The sequence below is a fragment of the Elephas maximus genome, chromosome 8 (genome assembly GCF_024166365.1).
Source record: "Elephas maximus indicus isolate mEleMax1 chromosome 8, mEleMax1 primary haplotype, whole genome shotgun sequence".
Classification (NCBI taxonomy): domain Eukaryota; kingdom Metazoa; phylum Chordata; class Mammalia; order Proboscidea; family Elephantidae; genus Elephas; species Elephas maximus.
The window spans coordinates 45,992,414-46,017,921 of record NC_064826.1 but is presented as its reverse complement, the minus strand read 5'-3'; the positions used below and the strand labels follow the sequence as shown (position 1 = coordinate 46,017,921).

Sequence of the window (25,508 nt, the reverse complement as noted above, 5' to 3'; positions counted from 1 at the left end):
ACACAGAAAATTTAATTTTAATTAAAACAGTCCCAATTCTTACTTTATAAATTTCTTCCAGGCAGCGTAATGGAAAAGAAAGATCATGTGCTTTGAAATCAGTCAGAGTGGAGTTTGAATCTCAGCCCACTATTCACACTGTTCATTAGCTGTGTGACCCTTCTGAGCTTTTATTTTCCTCAAGGGCATAATATGGATAATAATACCTCCCCTCATAGGGTGTTGTAACAATTAGATGACACAACATGTTGCATATAACTTGCCTGCCACATGGATGTCTTCCTTCTAGAACACTCTCTCCAGAGATATGCCTCAGACCCATCTCTGCCATGGTGATTGAAGCACCAGGGGCAAGACGGAAACTTCTTGACAAAATGAGAGTAGTAGCAAAGTCTCTCAGGCTTCTAGTCTCTTGATATCTCCCTCTGTCTCTTTCTCTCCCTCTTAAACTAGTTTTTTCCCAAACACTAAATAGTGTCTTTGTGTCTTAAGTATTGAAAGTTTCCTCAAATTCTGCCACTTGCTTCCTTTGCTTAGCGTGTCCCCTGCATGTCACAGTCCTGTTGTGAGATGTTAGATACAAGTTGACAAGGGTTGTCATTATTACTGTTGTGTTTAAACGGTTTTATGTGAATGGGATTGAAAAAATGTTTGCTCATGAGATTCTTCCACCCAAACAGATTCTGCCAAAGCTAATCCACGGGCTTCCCTAAGCTGACCTCAGAGAGCTGCTAAAGGGTTCAATTAAAAATGGGAAAGAAAATCTGAGATAATATACACAGCATAGAGAAAAATCTCTCTCACACTTACAATTCAAACCCTACTCTAATCAATTAAATTAATTATGGAAAAAACAAAACAAAACCTTTTGCCAAGAAGTTGATTCCAACTCACCCCAACCCTATTGGACAGGGTAGAACTGCCCCATAGGGCTTCCAAGGAGCAGGCGGTGAATTTGAACTGCCAACCTTTTGGTTTAACAGCTGAGCTCTTAACCATTGCTCCACTAGGGCTCCAGTTATTAGAGGTCACATGAGAAATACTTGGGGTTAATTTAAAAAGTACACTGTTACTCATAGATCTAAAGCTAGTTAAAAGGTTCCAAACATAATTGAGCATGCCAGTAAAAAAAAAAAAAAAAAAGCTTAATCCTGAGAGAGAAATGAATTTTTTGAGCTATTAATTTTAAGCGTGTATTGGAGGAAATTTTTAAAAATAATATACAGCTTAGACATTTGTATGTGCTTTTAATTTTTTTTCATTGATTTGAAATACTGTGTGAAACACCTTAGTGCTGTAAACTGCCTAGTATTTTCATGCCTCAAGATCATTACAGGAAGAATGATTTTGAGAAGCAAAACTATAAAACCTAGCAAGTTAATTCCAATTTAGCAAACTTCTATGAGAAACGGCATGTGGAAATGAGCCAGAAGGATAAAGATCAAAGGTAATCTTTATCCAATTATCACAATTAGCTAGCTGGAATGATTGGTCTATTGTGAAATTCACAGAGCTGTGTTGTTTTTTCAGTAGACCATGGTGTTAGTCTACAGAGGTTTTTGAAAAGTGTTTTGTGGGATTTTTGTAAGTGATGGAAAATATCACACAAATGCTTAGTTTGGCATCGTGAGTGTTTTTTTCCCTAGAGAACAGCACACATGATTTTCTTTTGTTCAGTGACCTGAAATATGGAACATTGTTTGAAGGCAGAAAAAAAAAAAGGGAAACGGCTCATGCAAAGTTTTTGTCAGAATTTAGAATTTAGATACACTTGTTTGAAGTTCTTCTACTATTCCGTGATCTGTGTATTTACGTGTGTATGTGAAGACTAAAGTACACATACTATGTGTGTGCACATGTGTGTTAGAGTAATAGTTATGGATTCTCTCACTCACTCCTGGAGTGTGAAAAATATTCTCCAAGTTTTCTCAAGATTCTATTTTAAGGTGGTTTACTGCTTTAAGGGTTCAGCTAAAATGAAAACAAGTTTTAATAGGTAGCACTTACACACTTACACCTCTAAAACAGTTTGTGAACCTTCGTCTTTTTCTTCCCATTAAAGTCTTTAATTAATCAAAGTGCCACTAGGAAAACAAATAATACACTGATCATTTCTTTAGAAATTGTTATTTTTCCATTTTCTTTAATTAATGAAATCAATTAATTAATTCCCGTCTTCGATGAACAGTTACTGGGTGCTACTTATGTCAGGTAACACCACATGTGCTGGGAAAACAATCATGAAGGGGCTTCATAGACCTGGTGATTGGTGTGTATGTAAGTATGACAACTAAGGGCTACAGACCAAGTCCTGACTCCTAGTTTTGCCCCATTTGGCCAAATGATCATTTATCAATTCTTCAATCTACAGTCTCAAAGAGTATTTATTGACATGTAACATGCTTAGCACACAGCACGCCTTCCTGAGCTGAACTCCTTCTCCACAGTTCTGCTCAGTCAGTGGGACTCTCTGGATTCTGCTGGGTACTATGAGGATAGAAATAAAGTTGGAATCCTGTGTCTGCCCTCAAATTAACTGAAAACCAATTGGTAGGATAAGGTATAAAAGGGCCAAATAATAATCCAATGAAGCAATGCAAAATATATGCATACAACATATGTGAGAGAAGAATTCAGAGACAGGAGAGGTTTATGTAGTTTGCCATAGTCCTAGGAAGCTTCCTGGAAGCAGCAGGATTTGAACAGTATGCTGGAAAGTTTATATGGATGTAGAGAAGATGGAAGTCATATGGTAGGCAGTGGAGCCTGAGCAAGGCAGGGAAATGGACACAAGCTGGGATGATGAGAAGAGCTTCCTGGTTGGAGCAGAGAGCTCATGTTTGGAAAAAGGAACTATGTTATATAGTTTGGGTAGCAGTATTGAAGGCCTTCCTGAACATTTGTGAGTAGGAAAGTGACAGGACAGAAGAACATTTTTAGATAAATTAACCCAGCGGTGGTATGCACAGTGTAAGGAAGAAAAGGTGGGAATCATGGGATAAGTTCACCCATCCATTCATTCATTCACAGTAATTATTGTCTACTACATGCCAAGTATCATTTTAAGCATTGAGGATACAGCAGTGAATATGACAAGAAAAATTCCCTGCCCTCATAGACCTAGGCCCTCATGATTCCCGTGGATGAGGGGCATGGCTATGGAAATGCAAGGGAGGGGATGGATATGACTGATGTCTCACAGCGGGCACAACAGGACTTCACACCAGTGTAGATATAAGCAGAGACAGAGGTTGCTTTGTTTCCCCGAAAACAACTTCTTTCTTTGGGCTATTGCCCCTTCACCACTCCAATCATGCTTGTTGGTGGAGGTTTCCAAACCATGCATTCCACCTCACTGTCAAAGAAGTGAGCACATGACTCTGGATGTGCCAATCACAGTACACTATTCTTCCCAGGACACTCTGATTGACCAATCAGAAACCGTCCCCCAATTTTTCTATGGAGCTGTTTAAAAAAGTCTTCCTTTTTCTTTCTCGAGTACAAACTTCTGTGGACATGGTTCCAGTCTCCTACTGACAGCTAACCGGAAAAGAGATCTACTACCAAGGAGAGAGTTCTGTGGGCACTGAGTTTCTGGTTCCAGATATCCCCTGAGGCCAGTTCCATCTTAGCCCAAGCTAGTTTCTCCCACTTAAGATTGAAAAGAAAGCTGAATAATACAAGGGAAAAAAGTTAAAAAAAAAAAAGACTCTTAGATATTTTGGCAAAAATTTTGAGGGAAAGCTGGACTGGAAAAGGAAGAGAATGATTTTACTCTGAAATGGTGATTTTATATGCAGGGCATATATATGGAAACATTCAAAGACACATTTGAAAATTATTCTCATAGAATATAATTGCAATAGCTAAAAGTTACTGAGCTCTTTCCATGTGCCAAACACTATTTAGTCTTTATCTGCATCAACTCATTTAATCTTTCCAGTATTCCACTTTATAGTCGAGGAAGCTGAGATACAGACAAGTATTATAACTTTGCAAGGCGAACCGATTATAGAGATTTGGAGCCCAGATGCAAACCCAGGTAGCCTGACTAGAGAGATCATCTTGAATTAAATAGAAATGGCGATAGTAAACTAGAACCTTTATATGTTTATGTTAAATTGCCTGTGCATGTATGTGTGTGTATATGCACACACATATGAGCCCAGGTGTTTAATGGAGTACCCAAATGATACATATTTTTGAAGAATTCATAATCTTGTTTAAAAATTTAAGCTTATGATAGGCATAATCTTGCCATTTACACACAATTAAACAGTGTGTCCAGATCTATGCAATGTATATTGGACACTTATTGGCTACCATCTCTAATATTAATGACCAAAGGACCTTAAATGTCAATGGATACAAAATATCACTAAATGGAATCCATCCCTGATTTCTAATCATTCTCTTCATTCTCTATCTTGTTTACTTGCTGACTCTTTGTTCTGGACCTGCATCAAAACAAAACCTGTACCTATTTTTGCATTTGCATAAATTAACTTGTCTTGGAGTTCTGCCCAGACAGATTTTGCAACCTATCAATCCTAAGGTATATAACCCACACCACACCTGTGTACTTGTTACATGCTGTAGAATGGGACATTTCCATTTGTCCCTGAATTGGTGGCTATGGTCCCTGCTGGAAAGAAGTAGCGTGAAACACCCCACGTTCTAAAAAGAGGTACTGATAATTAGATTTGGACATGTTGGTCAGGTTGAAGAACTGGACCTTTTCAACTTCCCAGTCCCTTTGAAGACTATATATGGAGATTATCTAGAGGAGGGAAGAAGAAAGAAATGTCTTTCCCAAACTGTATCGAAGGAGGAAAGGGAAGTGGTTCCCCCGTCTCATCCTTAACCATGGGTTGGGGATGTTCTAAGAGACTAATTCTTAGAGATTGTAGCTGGCGCTTCAGTCCCTAGTTAGTGTCTACCAATCTGTATGTCTCACCTGCTACTACCACTGGGGAAGCTGAACATTGCAAGAAAAGCTTCTACACAGAGTCCCATATCATCAGATGCTGCAAGAAGCCACTGATCAGGTCAGAATAGGACCCAAGATGTCTGCCCACCATGAAGAGCTATCAGTTCCTAAGAACAGCTCTACACATTCCCCAACCCCCAGCATATTCCTTCTTCCTTCAACTGTGTTCCCGAGATTTAGCAAACGCTTTTATAGAAGTACTTTCTACGTGTTAGGCACTGTTCTATGTGGTTACTAACTCATTTAATCCACATAATAACCCTATGATGTAGTTACTCTTATTTTCCCCATTTTACAGATGTAAGTTAGAAAGTTAAGCCATACAGAGATCAAGTAATTTGCTCAAAGTAATATATATAGCTATGAAGTGGTAGAATCGGATTGAAATAGGCAGTCTGGCTCCAGACTTGCTTCTCTTAACCTCTAAGCACTGCCCCTCTACCACCACTAATCCTTCACCCACAGTCCACATGCTTACACATCCTCTAAAGGCCAGGGTGAGAAGAGACAAAGACCCTTCACCTCTCAAAGACCCTCAGGACACAAGCCTCGCTGCCACTGGAGGAAAGGAAATAAAACCATTTTACATGTGCACCCTTTGAGTTCAGACTGCTCCATAATCAAGTCACATATTGAAATAGCCATTGTCCCGATCACTCATTCCCAGCTCTTCTTAGTCATACCTTGCTGAAATACAGGGATGATCCAGAAGAGATGACCCCACACCCTTGTTCTGGTTTTACAATTTCTCCCCCAATAACTTCTTGCCAGTCAGACTCCCAACCGTTCTGGTTCTCAAAATCCGACATAATTGTGGAAGGGAGAGTAGCTTCGGGGTGGCATTCAGTGCCTTGATATCCCTGGTCACACCTATGAGAGAGCAGGACCACACGAACAAGTCACAGACTCATCTGTGATGGCAAAGATCATCTGACCTACGACATTACCCGTGCCTCACCTTTGCTCAGGTCCCATCATTCACAATCTTAATCTGTGTACGTGATAGTAACGACCTTCAGTTTTTCAAACCACAAATAAACGAATAGAATTCTTTCTTAAAAGAAATGATGCTTTAAAGGTAGAATTTAAGCATCATAGTAAAGAAGAGGAATATGGACATGTGTGTTTGTACGTGACGGCAAGGAGGGAGGGGAAAGCAAGATTTTCTTATAGCCTTAACAAGGCACATATAAATGTTTTTCTGCTCAGCCAGTACAGTAGCTCTGGCCACATTTTATAGCACCTCCTTCTGATTAAATTACTTCTCCTTTAGAGTCTTTAAGTATTCAAGTGTGTTCCTCTCTCATCCTCATTAGTGATAATCACCATCGCCCCACGTACAACCTTGTATTTCTGGCCAAGTGGTGTAGGAGAACATGCAGCAGCTGTTTGACTAGTGCTTTAAGACTGTCTGGGGAAGGAAAAGGAAACAACAGCAAGGCTCTCTTACCAAAGACCACTTTGGGGTTAATTAATAAATTCTGAAATTTTTAACCTAGGAGGCCGTTTTAAGGTTAGATAGTGAGATTTGGAATATATGGCTGTGTATTTATTGAAATGTAACGATATCTTTTACACCTAAAATAAGAAAAGGAGGATCTTTTTTTGCGGGGGGGGGGGCTATTTCATTACTTACCATTCTATTCATATAATTCTGTAGACAACTACTATGGTAGCCCTATAAACATAGGTCCTGAGAAGCAGGGACCAGACCCCACACTTCCTGGATGCATGTACCTGCATACCCCGTGGTCGCACCAGCCATGGCCGCTGCACATGTTTGGGCACTGCTGCCCAATGTAAATGCTGTCCAGTGCCCATTCGTCTTGGATTGTGTAATAGCTCTGACTCCAACGGAAGCGGGTGGCACTGGACCTAGGAACAACGCAAAATGATTTTAAAAAGCTTCTTTTTAACTGATTATATGATGGTATAGACAAAGAATGTCGAAGTTCAAAATCTTTTAGATAACAAATTTTCTGGAACTTTTATTTAACTACCACTCGTTTCTTTAATTTGTACTCAATTACTGTGAACTTCAACAATTCTATCATGAAAGAAAGTTAAAAAGAAATCTGCCTGTACTGTACACAACCTTAATTTAATTGGATAAATTTTTAAAGGAAAACAAAATATCAGATTTTTGTTGCACAGAGATTTGCTGCCAGAAGAGAAACATAGTAAGAAATATTAAAGATAAAGATATTTGCTAAAGTGAGCCTTTCTTTCAAAGATGAAAATGTGAAGTATTTAACTTACAGTATATATACATATTTTTTAATACAAGTGGTTATAATAAATACATCAGCGGTTACAGGAAGGAAGACTTTTGGCTAGCTCTCGATATACAACAAAAGCTCTTGTTTGGAGGTATTGTTCTGGGGCTGAGGGGACATGCTACAATCCTATAAGTAAGAACATCTGGATGCTAAAATCTGTGTATTATTTCTGAAACATTAACTTGCTTAGGTTTTATGGACCCGCTCATGTTAAGTGAAGATAAAAAGTTAAGCAGCCCATTACACAGAAGAGAAAGACTTGGAAGCTCGGATCATCTAAACCATATATAAAATCTGAAGAAGATATTTTGAGAGCAATGTCAAGAAGGCTTCCATTCACTGGCTACCCCAATTTTTTTTTTTTTTAATCACAGCATATTTTTCACCTCTAAGAATTTTCAGGGAGTTGCAATTAGTTCTTTTTAGTTAAGGTGCAAAAACAAAAAAGAAGAAGAAAGAAAAAACATTTTCAGAATTAATGTGCCTGCTCAGTTCTATTGATTAGGCCCTCTCCAAGCACACTATCCACGTACACACTTGATCGTAACAGCTTTGAATGATCCATTAAAGTCTACTGCGCCAATTATCCACATATTAAGTACTCCCTAAGTACATAACAGACTGTTTAAATCCAGACTAAGCCTTTATTGTTTATTTTACCAATGATCTGTGGCTAATAGGTTGCATTTTCATTCCTAGTAGGATAATTCCAGAATTCACTGAGGGGTAGCCGGTAGACACAGGTTTGCCGCATAGTAATGCTCTTCATGGTCGGTGTAATCGAACAGATACCTCTCCTCTATGACAGTAGTTTATATTTGTAATCAAACAGCCATCACGATTTTCATAGTCCCATTAAGAAATGGAAGGCGCCCTGGTGGTACAGTGGTTAAGGGCTTGGCTGCTAACTAAAAGGTCAGCAGTTCTAACCCCCCAGTCCCTCTGCAGGAGAAAGATGTGGCAGTTTGCTTCCATAAAGATTACAGCCTCAGAAACCCTATGGGGCAGTTCTACTCTGTCCTATAGAGTTGCTATGAGTCGGAATCAATTCAACAGCAACGGGTTATTAAGCGATGGTTCTTGGAAAAGCATACTATCAAAGTAGATACATTGTCTTAGATCACAGAGTCCTACAGAACAGTAGTAAATAAGAATCATGTTGTGAGGGTCATGAAAAGAGATGACTGCATTCTTTTAAGACTGATTACTATCTGAGTCAAATCTAGGGCCACAGGTGACTAGACTATGAGCTCTTTTGGGAACAGGGATATCTTTTGTCTCAATAGTTCACATACCAAAAAACCAAACCCACTGCCATTGAGTTGATTCTGACTTATAGCAACCCTATAGGACAGAGTGCAGAGTGCAACTGCCCCATAGAGTTTCCAAGGAGCGCCTGGTGGATTCAAACTGCCGACCTTTTGGTTAGCAGCTGTAGCTCTTAACTACTACGCCACCAGAGTTTCCACAGTTCACAGAGTTCACGTAGGAACAGGATAAAATAGGTGTTCAACAAAAGCTTGCTAACCGAATGGGTCAATGAGCAGGTGAACAAGCCAGGGAAGAGCAATCAGTGTCTGACTTCTATAGGTAATAGAAAGAGCAATGTGCTAGGAGAATGTCCCCTGACCCCAAGACTCTGGCTCTGCAACTTATCAACTGTGTGACCTTCGGTGAGAAATGTAAGCCATCGGGAGCTTCTAGTTCCTCACCTCTTAAATAAAGGAGCTAGGCAAACTGATCTCTAAGGTCCCTTCCAGCTTTCAAATTTAATGATTCTTCTGGTGGTGTGTTGTTTAAGGTGACCATTTATTTTCCTTGTAGTTACATATTTAAAACTATGGCACACATCATTTTGAAGTTTTGATACTTCCAACTTTAAAATGGGGCTGGAGTTTTCCAAAAATCTGTTCTTTATTTCCCAATTTATTTATGTTTCTAAATAGTCACATGCAGATACATTCTAAATTCTTTTTCTAAGTAAATTAATCCTTACATGTATCTTTTAAACTATTGAAAAAAATATTCTCTTAATTTTTTTTTAAATGAATTATTCCATTTAAAATTACAACCTACAGTTTAACGTGCTGGAAGGAAGGAAAAAGAGGTTGCGTATTGACTACATTTTTAGTGAGAAACAAGATTAGCTGTGTGAGCCATCTCTAGCTGGTCACATGTGTGAACACAAGGCATGATGTGAGCCATCTCCAGCTGGTCGCATGTGTGAACACAAGGCATGATGTGAGCCATCTCCAGCTGGTCACATGTGTGAGCACAAGGCGTGATGTGAGGCATCACCAGCTGGTCACATGTGTGAACACAAGGCATGATGTGAGCCATCGCCAGCTGGTCACATGTGTGAACACAAGGTGTGATCGCACTGATCTGCAGCTGCGTCATTGCTAAATGTCACCCTCAACACAGATACTTAATTTGCCAATTCTCCTTCTCTGTCTTTCTCTCTGCCTTCTCTGTCTCTATTTTTCTCTGTGTCTCTCTTAAAAGTAAGTACTCTTTGGAAGAAAATCATGTTCACTTTGGAGTCCAAAAATGGGAGTATTGTTCTGTGGTGTGGGTCATGAAATGGAGTTGACTTGCATTTAAAATACAAACTCTATGGAATTCCAAAGGCAACAAAACTTGACAGTCTTTTCTTTATTTCATTTTTTCCCCTATAAACTTCAAGACGGAAATAAAATAGCATTGAGTCATCTCTTGATAGGTAGCCTGAGGAATCAAGGTAAACGAAGGCTGACAAGATTGTATTTTCCACCTTCAGAGTTACTGTAATTACATTTACCCCATTATTCTGAAACTCATTCAGTCATTAGGTGTTGATTTGTTTATGAAGTCAGCAACTGACAGCTGTTTGGGTCTCATTAGGCCCTGTTCTTATGTAAATGTCTCTCATAAAAAATGAAATTAATTTTTATTGGGTAACAAATGCTCAGTTTACATACAATAGAATTTCTCTAAGCAGGTACATACATTCAATGTTTCCACCCTAAGTTGTCCTATTTCGTGCATTTTTCAAAGTTAACAGATCTTTGATAATGCAGGGACCATATTCACTTGTATGCATTCCATTTACACTCACATATGTTTGAATAAAGGCAACATTAGAAAAGATTTTCCAAAAAGGAATACTGCTTCAAACTCAACTGCACTCCCTTTTCCCAGTCCTTGAGAAAAATATGTCATTTGAAAAAGTTTGAAACAAACATAATCAATAAAATTACCAAGAATGCCAAAGAGAATTAAATGTACTTTAATCCTTATATCAGAGGTTTTGAGCACTATCAATCCCGAAACAGTAACAATAACTAGTTAAACACGTATTTTTTTTGAAACATAGCAATACCGTTTCATTTATGTATTAGTCAGAAGGAATGTTAAAATAAATATCCTACTGGGTTGTTTGTTTTTAAAAAATATTTTCACTTTCTTTTCCTGGCTTTAGAGGAAATTTGGAAAAAGTAGAATTAAATTTTTTAACTTACAAGCATTTATAAGTCATAGGGAAAAATAACCTAGTAGATTTTTTGTTTGTAAAAAAGAAATACCTTGTAGTAAAACATCTCTTTAGTTCATTGTAGCCCAATGAATTAAAATTTAATTTAACTCCTCAACATTTAATAAACATGCCTAACACAAGGAAGGCACTATGCTGGAGCTAAAGAGTTTAAGGGACATTATATTTCCTCTCAAGTGTCTAATTAACACTGATGAGAACTGACCTTTTGTGATTATATAAAACTTCAACTTGGTTGTAGTATCTTTTGAACTAAGAAATAACACTGCAGCAGTAAATTTGAGTCTAAAATAACCTGCAAAAGTTTTTTTGACAAAGACAGCCCTTCTTGGATATACCATATATTACAACTAAGAAAAATAGGAGTTAATAATGTTTCTGAGGATGAAAAGACATCTCGAAAATAAACTACCAATACTACAATAATTTTCAAATCATACATCACATGTTAATGAATACAAACTCATAATTTTTAAATAATGAGGGAAATACATTTAATTGAGAAGTAATGGGGAAAAAACTTAGTAGCTCTGCTCCCAGTATGGCCAGTATTTCCATTGTTCGATGTGTTGTTTTTCCTTAATCTTGATCATATATGCTAGGAATGTAATTAAATAAAAGTCCAGATTCTATTCCCAGGAGTAGGCATTAAAAGTAGGATGTTAGAGAAAGCAGCCACTTGTTACACAAGACATTAATAGAGCACCTAAGAAATAGCTCACAGTTGGATATAGAAATTTCAAGCATTTTATTCCAACTGACAGAATGATGCATCCTTAAAAACAACAAGGAAGAATTCTTACATAATGGAGTAATTCAATCTTCTACTAAAGGAGCTATAAAAATAATCCCAGGTTGTAATCTGCCCAATTGTTTTGGTAGAATGTTACATAAAATAATCTCAGAATGCATTATTTAATAATTTTACAAAAAGGTTCTTGGAAGGCAGGTACCACAGAAAAATAAAATTCTTGCCTCCTTTATGATTTTTTCTTCTACACGAATCACAGAATCTTAGAATTCCTGAACTGTGAAAGGCCTTTAAGATCATCTACTTAAACATCTTTATTATACTCCTGAGGAAATAGGCTTGAAGAGGCTGTGAACTGTCAAAATCATGTGGTTAATTAATCATTGGTAGGGCGATACTGAGAACTTAGGTCTTCCAATTTCTAGTCCAAAGCTCTCTCTTGGGTGAGCACATCTTGTTCCAGGGCTTTAAATACTACCCATAGCTCCAAACTCAAGTCCATCTGTCTTCTTGTCATTTCTGCTTAGATAGGTAATTATCTCAAACTTCACATTACAAAAATGGAACTCCTAATTCCCTGCCCCCAAATCCATTCCTCTGCAAGTCTTCCTCATCTCAGTCAGTGGTACTACCATGCAACCAGTTTCTCAAGCCCAGAATTTAGAATAATTTTTGAATCTTCCCTTTCTCCCACAGACCACATTTAATCCATCAATAGGTTCTATGTGATTAAAAATATACTTTACAAATGATAGCTCTTGGCATCTCTTCTGCTACAATCATACTCCAAGCCACCAACATCTATGGCCTGGACTATGGCATCAGCCTCCTAACTGGTCTCCCTGTCTTCACTCTTTTTCCTAGAGTCTATTCCTCACACAGTGGCCAGAGGAATCAATCTAACACAAAACAAGGTCATATTTGGGGAAAAAGATACTGTGCTTTTCTCTTTCACATTACCAAATGTTTAACCTTCTCCCCAGTTAACCGAGGCCTCTGCTTTCTGGGGAATGTTTTCTTTATTATTACTAAAGACAGGCAAAGAAAGAAAAAAGAGTAGATATTAAGCTTTTAACATAAAAAGCAGGGCTTTGCAGCAAGACAACAGCCTTGCAAGCAAAACTGTCTTGAGATGGGATTTTTAAAATTCCTGTGTCATTCCCTTTTGTATGTCAAAATCCAGGGAACTGAATCATTGAATTCTCCCATAAAAAGAAAAAGTTGGGCAAGAGGGAAGTCAGAAGAAGCTGGAAAAATCCTGAAACCAAATCTCCACATTTTTTATTCACTCACTTTCTCATAGCTCCTCAGTTATAAAAGAAAGACACAGGTATTTTGATACAAAAACAATGAACATCTTGTCATTGTGTTCACCTCTTCTTCATATTCAAGACATGGTAATAGAAACTGTAAAAGAAAGTAATGGACATATCTAAAATGTTCTCTCTCACCAAGTTTTCTGGGGGAGAAGTAGTGTGACTCTTCTCCACTGTATGAATTCACTGGCATGGTAAACACTTGCCGAGGTGAATTCCTGACAACTGGGCACGCTTGGAAGGCACTCCTAAAAGAGAGTCAGGCAAAAGTCAGGGTCAGCTTCTACTTCCCCCAGGGCCAATATAGTTACCACCCACCACGAATGAAGAAGGCCTTAGAGAAATCTATGTCATAATCTTAACCACTTGCAATATGGAAGCAATCCATGATTTTTCCTTCTGTGAAGCTAAAATATTTGGGAAATAATGGCAAACAAGATGCCACACTGAAATTGTCTCCTAATTCTCACATGTAAAAACAGAAATGGATTAGGATTCATTTTTTTTTTAACTGTTTCCCTAACACCAGCATTTATTAAACTTGTTATGTCACTACAGTATTTATGAATTTACTGCAGTGCCAGATGACTGGTATATGTATATGCATATACACACGTATTCTATCCCAAGAGACGAGTTTATGTATTTCTTTTTGCTTTTTCTTAAGATAAGAGAAACCACATCCATAACATGGCCTACCACTATAGGGAAAGAAGAAAGACATAGACACATTTATAGAGAAAGAAAGTTCGAGAACATAATATACAAAACACTACTCTAGAGTATCCAGTCTTGAAGTTATTCCCATTTCTTTTTAATTTTTAATACTTTCTAGCATCATGTAGTGAAGAATGTGGTATTCTTGTAATCTGCTCCTGACTCTGCTCATATGTCAATTCTAAGTTATGAATAACACCATTTCTTTTCAACCAAGTCTAAACTTTTAAAACATTATTTTCTTTGTTTCCTATGTAAAAAGGAAGATGTTGCCTGTCATGAGTTTCAGAGAAAATGGACTTACTTCCTGGACAAGGTGCCAGGTAAGGCCGTGGTTGGTTGAGTACTCCAGTTTCACCTGGTTGTCCATGTGTGGAGTGTATTTCTGGCCACATCCCATCACCAAGCTGAACTGAATCATATAGGATGCTCCTATCTGCATTGATTGTGTTTCCACATAGCGCATACTTGAGGCAAGTTTAGAATCTCCTGTAAAACTGAAAGAGGCACAGAAGTGGAAAACAGAAAATCCAAAAAAAGCAATGTATTAAGAAAAAAGTAAGGTTTTCACTTCATATATGTATCAGAATAGTTTCATTTTATTTATTTAAACCTTTCTGAATTCTAGAATGGATTTAAGCCAATCTAAAAAATGCAATTTAAAACAATTTTCCTACCAAAGAAGCAAAGTTTTTTTTTTTTTTTTAATATTTTAGAGTTGTCAGATGTGTCTGAAAATGGATACTCATATACTCATACATTGCTTATGAGTATAAATATTTTGTCTTCATAATCTCAATTCTGTGAATCTACTCTAAGGAAAAAATCCTAAATTCAGAGACAATCTTACAAAATACAATGAATATTGTAGGATTACTTATAATAGTAATTGGCATCAATCTCACTGTCAAACTACAGGGAAAATGGAATGCTTAAATAAACTGGTATAGCCACTTGCTAAAATATTACCCATACTTCAACATTTATGATGGTAATATGATCACATTAAAATGTACATGATAAAATAAGTTGAAATGATTCACAAAGCGATGCATTTAAGGAAAGACTTAAAGGAAATTCACCAGAATGTTCACAGTGGTTGTGTTTGGTGGTAGGAAATCAGATTATTTAAAATTTTTCTTTCTGTTTCTATTTTCCAAATAGACTTTAATATTCATGCATAAGTACTGAAAAAAATCATAATGTAGATTTAGTGGTTGTGACTCAAGTGAGTAAAATCCATTTTAAATGTGTCTTTACTGAGTACTATGTATTTGAAAACTACTTGAGGGCAGGCACAATTTTTTTTTTTTTTTAGAGAAAACTGCTCATGGAGTTTATAATATATCAGAGGTTCAAATATAGACACATTTCCATTGTAGCTATGATGCAAATATTCAATGTATGTTCCCAAGGTCAATCGCACTCAAGTTTTGTCTACCTCAGTACTTGCTTTTGCACTTCTGAAGCTGACTCAGTATCACTCTTTAACAGTAACTCACATTAGTCAGAAGGCTTTGCTAAAGTAGGCAAAGGAGATAATGCAATACTCTGTGAAATCTTTGAGACATTAAATATTTTTTCTTAATTATGTTTTCTGAATTGGCAGAATAAGGAATAACTATTCTGACTTGCTTCTTACAGAGATTAAGATGTTATTTAGAGAAGGAACATGGTTCATACAGAGCATCACCGTGGACTTGGCCTCAAGGTTAGAAATTTTAAGAAGTTTGTCCCAACAGTCAGTAATTATATTTTCCTAACATTTTCTGAACTAAGGTTATGTACTTGGACAACGAATAGAGAAGCAAATTATAAGAGTTTAAATATCTGGTTCAGCTGAATAATCAATAAAAGGAAAGGAAAAGTCCTATTCAATATGGTTGGTCTTAGAAATCCACTTAAGGTATAGTAAATGCCACAGTTGTTTACTGTCATTTATAAAGACGTCCACTATTTGTTAAGGCTATGTTATTTTTATTTATTTATTTATTTAATGTCCTAAGACTGTGCTAAGCACAATACCCACATTATCTTCTTTATAATAAATAAAAAAAAATAATCCTATGAAGTAAGAATTATCACTAATTAACAGATGAGGAAACAGGGCTAGTAAATGGTAGAGACTCAATGAGAAGTCAAAACCTATTCATCATTACACCATCTCCATGTTTGCTATTATTATAAGATCAGGAGAGGAAAGTACTGTAATTTTGAGTGAGATTCTTTGATAGTTAATTTAAAAATCATTAATTTTCAGTTACTATGCAACTTGTCAGTTTGTCATACCATGGTGGCTTACATGTTGCCACAGTATTTCAAATACCAGCAAGGTCACCCATGGTGGACAAGTTTCAGCAGAGCTTCCAGATTAAGACAGACTAGGAAGATGGAACTAGCAGTCTACTACTGAAAAAACTGGTTAGTGAAAACCTTATGGACAGCAGTGGAACACTGCCTGATATGGTACCAGAAAAGCCCCTCAGGTTGGAAGACACTCAAAAGACAACTGGGGTAGTGCTGTCTTCTCAAAGTAGAGTTGACCAGAATGACATGGATGGAGTTAAGCTTTCGGGACCTTCATTTGCTGATGTGGCATGACTCAAAATAAGAAGAAATATCTGTAAACATCCATTAATGATCACAACATGGAATGTACAAATTATGAATCTAAGAAAACTGGAAGATGTCAAAAATGAAATGGAATGCATAAGGATTGGTATTCTAGGCATTAGTGAGCTGAAATGTACTGATATTAGCCATTCTGAATCAGACAATCATATGGCCTGTTACACCAGTGATGACAAATTGAAGAGGAATGGCATCGCATTCATCGTCAGAAATAACACTTCAAGATCTATCCTGAAGTACAACATTGTCAGTGACAAGATAATACCCATATGCCTACAAGGAAGATCAGTTAATATGACTATTATTCAAATTTATGCACCAACCACTAACGTCAAAAATGAAGAAATTGAAGCTTTTTACCAACTTCTGCAGTCTGAATTTGATCAAACATGCAATCAAGATGCATTGATAAATACAGGTGATTGCAATGTGAAAGTTGGAAACAAAGAAGAAGGATCGGTAATTGGAAAATATAGCTTTGGTGATGGAAATGATGCTGGAGATCACATGATAGAATTTTGCAACATCAACGACTTACTCGTTGCAAATACCTTTTTCAAAAACATAAACAGTGACTATATACTTGGACATCACCAGATGGAATACACAGGAATCAAATCAACTACATCTGTGGAAAGAGACGATGGAGAAGCTCAATATTATCAGTCAGAACAAGGCCAGGGGCTGACTGTGGAACAAACCACCAATTGCTCACATGCAAGTTCAACCTGAACCCAAAGAAAATTAAAACAAATCCACAAGAGCCAAAATATGACCTTGAGTATAAAAAAAAATCCCACCCAAATTTAGAGACCATCGAACACATTTGACACACTGAATACTAATTACCAAAGACCAGACAAGTTGTGGAATGACATCAAAGATATCATACATGGAGAAAGCAGGAGGTCATTAAAAAGACAGGAATGAAGGAAAAGGTGAAAATGAATGTCAGAAGAGACTCTGAAACTTGCTCTTGAATGTAGAGAAGCTAAAGCAAATAGAAGAAATTACAAAGCAAGAGAGCTGAACTGAAGATTTCAAAGGGCGCCCAAGAAGCCAAAGTAAAGTATTACAATGAAATGTGCAAAGAACTGGAGTAAGAAAACCAAAAAGGAAGAACACTCTCAGCACTTCTCAAACTGAAAGAACTGAAGGAAAATTTCAAGCCTTGAGTTGCAATATTGAAGGATTCTATGGGTAAAATACTTAATGACGCAGGAAGCATCAAAAGAAAATGGAAGGAATACAGAGTCACTGTACCAAAAGAATTGGTCGACGTTCAAATGTTTCAGAAGGTAGCATATGATCAAGAACTGACGGTAATGAAGGAAGAAGTCCACACTGCACTGAAGCATTGGTGAAAAACAAGGCTCCAGGAATTGACGGAATACCAAATGAGGTGTTTCAACAAACAGATGCAACTTTGGAAGTGTTCACTCATCTATGCCAAGAAATTTGGAAGACAGCTACCTGGCCAACTGAGTGGAAGAGATCCATATTTGTGAGCATTCCAAAGAAAGGTAACTCAATGGAACACAGAAATTATCAAACAATATCATTAACATCACACCCAAGTAAGATTTTGCTGAAGATAATTAAAAAAATGGATGCACAAGTATACTGACAGGAAACTGTCAGAAACTCAAGCTGGATTTAGAAGAGGAGGTGGAATGAGGGATACCATTCAGATGAATCTTGGCTGAAAGCAGAGAACACCAGAAAGATGTTTTCCTATGTTTTACTGACTATGCAAATGCATTCGACTGTGTGGATCATGATAAATTATGGATAACACCACAAAGAATAGGGATTCCAGAACAGTTAATTGTGCTTATGAGGAATCTGTATATAGATCAAGCAGTCATTTGAACAGAACAAGGGGATATTGTGTACTTTAAAATCAGTAAAGGTGTGCATCAGGGTTGTATCCTTTCACCATACTTAATCAATCTGTATGCTGAGCAAATAATTTGAGAAGCTGGACTATATGAAGAAGAACACGGCATCAGGATTGGAGGAAGACTCATTAACAACCTGCAATATGCCAGATGACACAACCTTGCTTGTTGAAAGTGAAGAGGACTTGAAGGACTTACTGATGAAGATCAAAGACCACAGCCTTCAGTACGGATTGCACATCAACATAAAGAAAATAAAAATCCTCACAACTGGACTGATAAACAACACCATGATAAATGGAGAAAATACTGAAGTTGTCAAGGATTTCATTTTACTTGGATCCATATTCAACGTCCACGGAAGCAGCAGTCGAGATATCAAAAGACGCATTGCATTGGGCAAATCTGCTGCAAAAGATCTCTTTAAAGTGCTAAAAAGCAAAGACATCACTTTGAGGACTAAGGTGTGCCTGACCCAACCCATGGTATTTTCAATCGCCTCATAAGAATGTGAAAGCTGCACAATGCATAAGGAAGACCAAAGAAGAACTGATGTCTTTGAATGATGGTGTTGATGAAGAATATTGAATACACCATGGACTGCCAGAAGCATGAACAAATCTGTCTTGGAAGAAGTACAGCCACAATGCTCCTTACAAATGAGGATGGCGAGACTTCCTCTTGAGTATTTTGGACATGTTATCAGGAAGGACCAGTCCCTGAAAGATATCAGGCTTGGTAAAGAAGAGGATCAGTGAAAGAGAGGAAGACCCTCAACAAGATGGATTGACACAGTGGCTGCGACAATGCGTTCCAACACAGCAACAATTGTGAGGATGGCACAGGACTGGGCAGTGTTTCACTCTTCTGTACATAGGGTCACTATGAGTTGGAATTGGCTCAATGGCACCAGCGACAACAACATGCAATGATACTCTGATGTTAAAAATATAAAATCATGATTGTTATGCATCAGGGTACACAGGATGCAATCTAGAAAACACAAAGCTTTAGTGTGCAATTTTTAGCAATATTGGCAAAATAAAATAAATCAGTGTAGAACAACAATAGTAGTGAACTGAATGGGCTCAAATTTGTTTATATCGGTTTAGGTGTTTTAAGTAGGCAAAAATCCCCAAACTCTTCTGCCTGTGAAAAATAAACACTGCTTTTAGTTTCAAGGGTTAAATATTCTTTCTAGCAATTTTTTTTGGAGAAAGGTAATTAGAGGTTGCCAACTAGGCGTCATTTTGATTGTTTTCTTTAAAGATACAGAATGTCCTGTAGGCATCTAGAGAGACAACTGTATGGCGCACGGTAGTGCATGGGCTGAGGGGTCTGCAAGCAACACAGAGCCGCTAAAACATTCTTACTCATACCATACATGGCGCTTCTCTTTCCCAGCACTTCTGAAATAACTTATTGTTTTCACAATCAGCTCCTCGACAATTCCTTACATCTGAAATGGTTTAGCGTACACACAATTCTGTACAGAAACAGAAGGAAATGCTGTGTTTTGCAAATATTGCCTGTATCTAACTTTCATGGTTGCAAACATAACCATGAAATTGGCTGATGAGAAGAAACATTCAAACCTGAAGAGCGGTGTGAGCTCTGTGAGCTACCTGGATGGTAACAGCTTTTAAAGGTGCCAAGACACCAAGGAAGCAACAATGTGAAAATTACATAAAAGGACAAGTTAAGGAAGATAAACGAGGGCGTTAGTGGCAATAAAATTCTTGCTTAGCACCAATATCTTTTCAACCAATAGAATAGGAGCCCAGAGTATATCTGGTGTTTCCTATTGTGGGCAGATACTGGGCTGATCCAACTGCCACACTCGTTGCCTTTTTCTTTCTAGTTACCTTCCAGTGGTTGGTCTAGGGGTGGCTATGTGTCCACCAATTAGTTCTCGCCAATGAGATATAAGTGAAAGATGCTAGATGGATTTACTCAGCTTTTTTTTCTTAATTGTACTTTAAATGAAGTTTTACAGAACTAGTTCCTCATCGAATAGTTAGTACACACATTGCTCTATGACATTGGTTAACAACCCCGTGACATGTCAACACTCTCTCTTCTCAACCCTGGGCTCCCTATTACCAGCTTTCCTGTTCTCTCCTGTCTTCCAGTCCCTGCCCCAGAGCTGGTGCGTCCCTTTAGTCTTGTTTTGTTCCATGGGCCTGTTCAATTGTTAGCCGAAGGGTGAACCTCAGGAGTGACCTCATTACTGAGCTGAAAGGGTGTCCAGGGGCCATACTCTCAGGGTTTCTCCAGTCTCTTTCAGGCCAGCAAGTCTGGTCTTCCTTTCTGAGTTAGAATTTTGTTCTACATTTTTCTTCAGCTCTGTCTGGACCCTCTATTGTGATCCCTGTCAGGGAAATCAGTGGTGGTAGCCGGGTACTGCCTAGTTGTACTGGACTCATTCTGGTGGAGGCTGTGGTAGATATGGTCCACCAGTCCTTTGGACTAATCTTTCCCTTGTATCTTTAGTTTTCTTCATTCTTCCTTGCTCCTGAAGGGGTGAGACCAGTGGAGTATCCTAGATGGCTGCTCACAGGCTTTTACGACCCCAGACGCTACTCACCAAAGTAGAATGTAGAATATTTTCTTTATAAATTATGTTATGCCAATTGAGCTAGTTGTTCCCCGACATCATGGTTCCCACAGCCCTCAGTCCAGCAATTCGATCCCTCAGGGAGTTTGGATGTTGTCTATGGAGGTACCATAACCTTGCCTTGTACAGGTTGTGAGGCTTCCCCAGCACTGTGTACTGTCTTAGTCTTCACCAAAGTTTCCACTCATCTATTGTCTAGTAAGTGTTTTCCCATCCCTACCCCCTCGTAACCATCAAAGATTGTTTCTTTTTGTATATAAACCTTTTCATGAGTTTTTACAGTAGTGGTCTCATACAATATTTGTCCTTTTGTGATTGCCCTATTTCATTCAGCATAATGCCCTCCAGATTCATCCATGTTATGAGATGCTTCACAGATTCATCACTGTTCTTTATCATTGTGTAATACTCCATTGCGTGTATGTGCCACCGTTTGTTTATCTGTTCATCTGTTGATGGACATCTAGGTTGTTTCCATCTTTTTGCTATTGTGAACAATGCTGCAATGAACACAGGTGTGTATATGTCATTCATGTGACGAATCTTATGTCTTTAGGATATATGCCTAGGAGTGGGATTGCTGGATCAAATGGTATTTCTATTTCTAGCTTTCTAAGGGAGCACCATTTCATTTTCCAAAATGGTCTTATCATTTTGCATTCCCACCAGCAAGAAAACTACTATTTCTAACCATTAAAAGAAAATCAGCAAGGCCAAAGAAGGGAAAGGAAATTTGATTCCAGGATAAGTCCTGTTTACCCTCTGCCATCTTTTCTGGGTCTTGCTGGTGTGTTGGAATTCTGGTACTCTTACATGTGTAAGAAATATCTGCCACTAGTTCCTTTTTAATTTTTTTAATTATAGGAGGAATCTTTATAGAAGTGATGATTGTGGTCTAGGAGGGGACACTTGAATAATTCATTCTAGGGAAATAGAGTTGGAAATATTTTTTGAGTGTTTTACAAAGGTATTCTATTTAATTGTTTTCTATTATAATAGCAATATGCTCATTATTGAAAACTTTGAAAATAAAAAGAGTGGAAGAAAAAAAAACCCATAACCACATTACCCTAAAGACAAGCACAATTAATATTTTAGAATATTAATTTCTAATATCTTTATGTGTATATTTTTAGATAGTTGTGAACATATTGCATATATGATACTGTATCTTGCCTTTTTTCTATATTAGTAATATACAGGTTTCTCAGGTTATTATAAACTCTCTATAAACAGGCTACATAATATTTTATTATGTGTAACATTCAGGTATTTTTCTACTGATGGGTTTCAAAATACACAAGTAATTATACTATTTAGCACCCATCACAGACCTAAGGAGTTAAATTCTCAGTTCATCCGGGAGTTTAGATGTGTCTATGGAGCTATAATGACCTTGACTTGTACAGGTTGTGCTGGCTTCCCCAGTATTGTGTACTGTCTTACCCTTCACCTAGATTCCACTTATGTGTTGTCTGTTGAGTGTTTTTCCATCCCCACCCCTCCCCTCCCTCATAACCATCAAAAATTGTTTCTTTTTGTATGTAAACCTTTTCATGAGCTTTTACAGTAGTGGTCTCATACAACATTTGTCCTTTTGTGATTGACTTATTTCACTCAGCATAACAACGATTTTAAGGATGGCGCAGGACCAGGCAGTGTTTCGTTCTGTTGTGCATAGAGTCGCTATGAGTTGGAACCGACTCAATGGCACCTAACAACAACAACAGCAACAACGACAACGACAACGACATCCTCCAGATTCATCCATGTTATGAGATGCTTCACAGATTCATCATTGTTCTTTATCGTTGTGTAATACTCCACTGTGTGTATGTACCACAGTTTGTGTATTCATTCTTCTGTTGATGGGCATCTAGGTTGTTTCCACCTTTTTGCTATTATGAACAATGCTTCAGTGAACATGGTTGTGCATATATTTATTCATGTGATGACTTATTTCTCTAGGATATATGCCTAGGAGTGGGATTGCTGGATCATATGGTATTTCTATTTCTAGCTTTCTAAGGAAGCGCCATATTGTTTTCCAAAATGGTTGTATCAAGTTGCATTCCCACCAGCAGTGCATAAGAGTTCAGATCTCCCTACAGCCTCGCCAACATTTGTTATTTCCTGTTTTATTGATTCATGCCAGTAACGCCTGGGTGAGATGATATCTCACTGTGGTTTTGATTTGCATTTCTCCAATGGCTAGAGATCCTGAGCATTTTCTCATGTGTCTATTGGCCACTTGAATGTCTTCTACTCACTCAACTTTTAATAAAAGCTTTTAAAAAGGGAAGACAGCTGGCATGCCCTTTTGTCTGTGGTTTCTACCATCTTCTTTCTTCCCCAGAGGTGCAGCAGCCATTGTGCAACAATGAAGGCAGTAGCATGGCGATGGAGGCCTCTCTGCTAAGATGGCTGGTCAAAAAGATGGAGAGATCTTGGGCCCCTGATGGCCTTGTTAAACTGCTCACCAGCCCTGGACTACCTATCCTAGGACTTCTTGTTACAAGTAGTAAATAAACTTACTGACTTTTCTTTATGTCACGGTCAGTCTTTTCTTGTTGTCATTTTTTATTATAACCAAGCGCTGAGTGCATTTCTAACTAATACACCTGCCATACTTCATGGTTCTAAAGGATACATGTCCTCATGCCTTAACCTGAAGCAAAGAAACACACAGACACACACAAGAAAAGACTTCTGTGCTTCAGTCTCTAGATCATTCATAGTACAAGCTTATTTGATTGCTTATGATTTATTTGAGACTGGCTGAAAGCCACTGATAATAGGTCTGTATTTTTCTTCCTAAATACCTTGATGTTCATACTCAGCTGGAGTTTTGGGGGCAGAAAATTTCGTAGACTGTGATCCTTTAATTTACAAAACGACTTCTTTTTGCTGCTTGTCTAAGTCAAGATGTGTTTATAAAGGCAAAAATAAAGCTGAACTTCTTCCCTGTTACAATCATAAGAACAGCGAAGAACAGCCCATGTCAGCATTTTGGAGAGAAATAATGGAGAGACAGAATGTATTGGGAATCAGGAGGCTTAACTTTATTTATGTTAAGTTGCAAGAGAGCCTTAAAAATAAAGAAATAATAAAAAAGCTCTCGCGTCTAATTACAAGACTTCATGAGAGAACTAGGATACCTCTTTCTTCTAGGACAAGATTAAAAGTTTCCACTCCATCTCTATTCATTTCTAACTCCAAGAAGGCTAGCTGGCTCTCTAACATGATGCTGGTAGAGTGGGTAACACCATGACTTGAGTCTCCATAGTTCTATATTCAGTCTATACTCAGCTCTATCTTCTCCCCCTCTTTTGCTTAATCTCGTATTATTGCTGTAGATCTGTTTTCCTAACCTGGTTGGAAGCCACTATGCAGGAAGGGATCATAGCTCATTCATCTCCACCTCCCCTAAAGCTCTCAGGACTGTGCTGTGCACCTCACAGAAGCACACTGTGTGGATGCAAGATCATGGTGTTACAACAGCTATCCAATTTAACCTTTGACTCAAGGCCATTTGGGAGAACACTAGGGATACTTAACAGTGTCTCATGGAAATGGAAAACAGGCTGAATTGCTGGCTCTGGCTCACATTGTTGTTGTTAGGTGCTGTCAAATCAGTTCTGACTCATAGCGAACCCACGTACAATAGAAGGACATACTATCTGGTACTGCACCATCCTCACAACTGTTGTTATGTTTTAGCCCATTGTTGTAGCCACTGTGTCAATCCATCTTATTGAGGGTCTTTCTCTTTTTTGATGACTCTCTATCTTACCAAGCATGATGTCCTTCTCCAGGGACCGGTCCCTCCTAATAACACGTCCAAAGTATATGAGACATAGTCTCCCCATCCTTGCTTCTAAAGAGCATTCTAGTTGTACTTCTTCCAAGACAGATTTGTTTGTTCCTTTGGCAGTCCATGGTATATTCAACATTCACCAACACCACAATTTAAAGGCATCAATTCTTCTTGGGTCTTCCTTATTCATCTTCCAGCTTCCACATGCATATGAGGTGATTGAAAACACCACAGCTTGGGTCAGACACACTCTAGTCTGCAAAGTGACGTCTTTGCTTTTTAACCCTTTAAAGAGATCTTTCACAGCATATTTGCCCAATGCAATACATTGCTTTATTTCTTGACTACTGCTTCAATGGGCATTGATGGTGTAAAATGAAATCCTTGACAACGTCAATATTTTCTCCATTTATCATGATGTTGCTTATTGGTTCAGTTGTGAGGATTTTTGTTTTCTTTATTTTGAGGTGTAACCCAAACTGAAGGCTGTGGTCTTTGATCTTCATCAGTAAGTGCTTCAACGCCTCTTCACTTTCAGCAAGCAATGTTGTGTCATCTGCTTAGTGCAGTTTATTAATGAGTCTTCCTCCAATCCTGAGGGCCATTCTTCTTCATATAGTATAGCTTCTCAGATTATTTGCTCAGCATACAGATTGAGTAAGTATGGTGAAAGGGTACAACCCTTGCACACACCTTTCCTGACTTTAAACCAATCAGTATACCCTTGTTCTGTCCAAACAACTGCCTCTTGATCTATGTAAAGGTTCCTCATGAGCACAATTAAGTGTTCTGGAATTCCAATTCTTCACAATGTTATCCATAATTTGTTATGATCCACACAGTCGAATGCCTTTGCATAGTCAATAAAACACAGGTAAACATCTTCCTAATATTCTCTACTTTCAGCCAGTATACAGCTGACATTGGCAATGATATCCTTAGTTCCACATCCTTTTC

At 37.9% G+C, this 25,508-nt stretch overlaps 1 protein-coding gene across 2 annotated transcripts in view; it reads right to left on the bottom strand.

Moving 5' to 3' along the window:
- The window catches only part of RELN (reelin), a 526,658-nt gene that overhangs the window by 114,340 nt on the left and 386,810 nt on the right, over positions 1 to 25,508 (bottom strand). For both annotated transcript variants that reach the window (XM_049893075.1, XM_049893076.1), the window contains exons 21-24: positions 13,890 to 14,082; positions 13,004 to 13,116; positions 6,728 to 6,865; positions 5,674 to 5,860 (exon numbers count right to left, since the gene is read on the bottom strand). In XM_049893075.1, the coding sequence (XP_049749032.1) occupies positions 5,674 to 5,860; positions 6,728 to 6,865; positions 13,004 to 13,116; positions 13,890 to 14,082 (631 nt within the window). The remainder of the gene's footprint in view (positions 1 to 5,673; positions 5,861 to 6,727; positions 6,866 to 13,003; positions 13,117 to 13,889; positions 14,083 to 25,508) is intronic.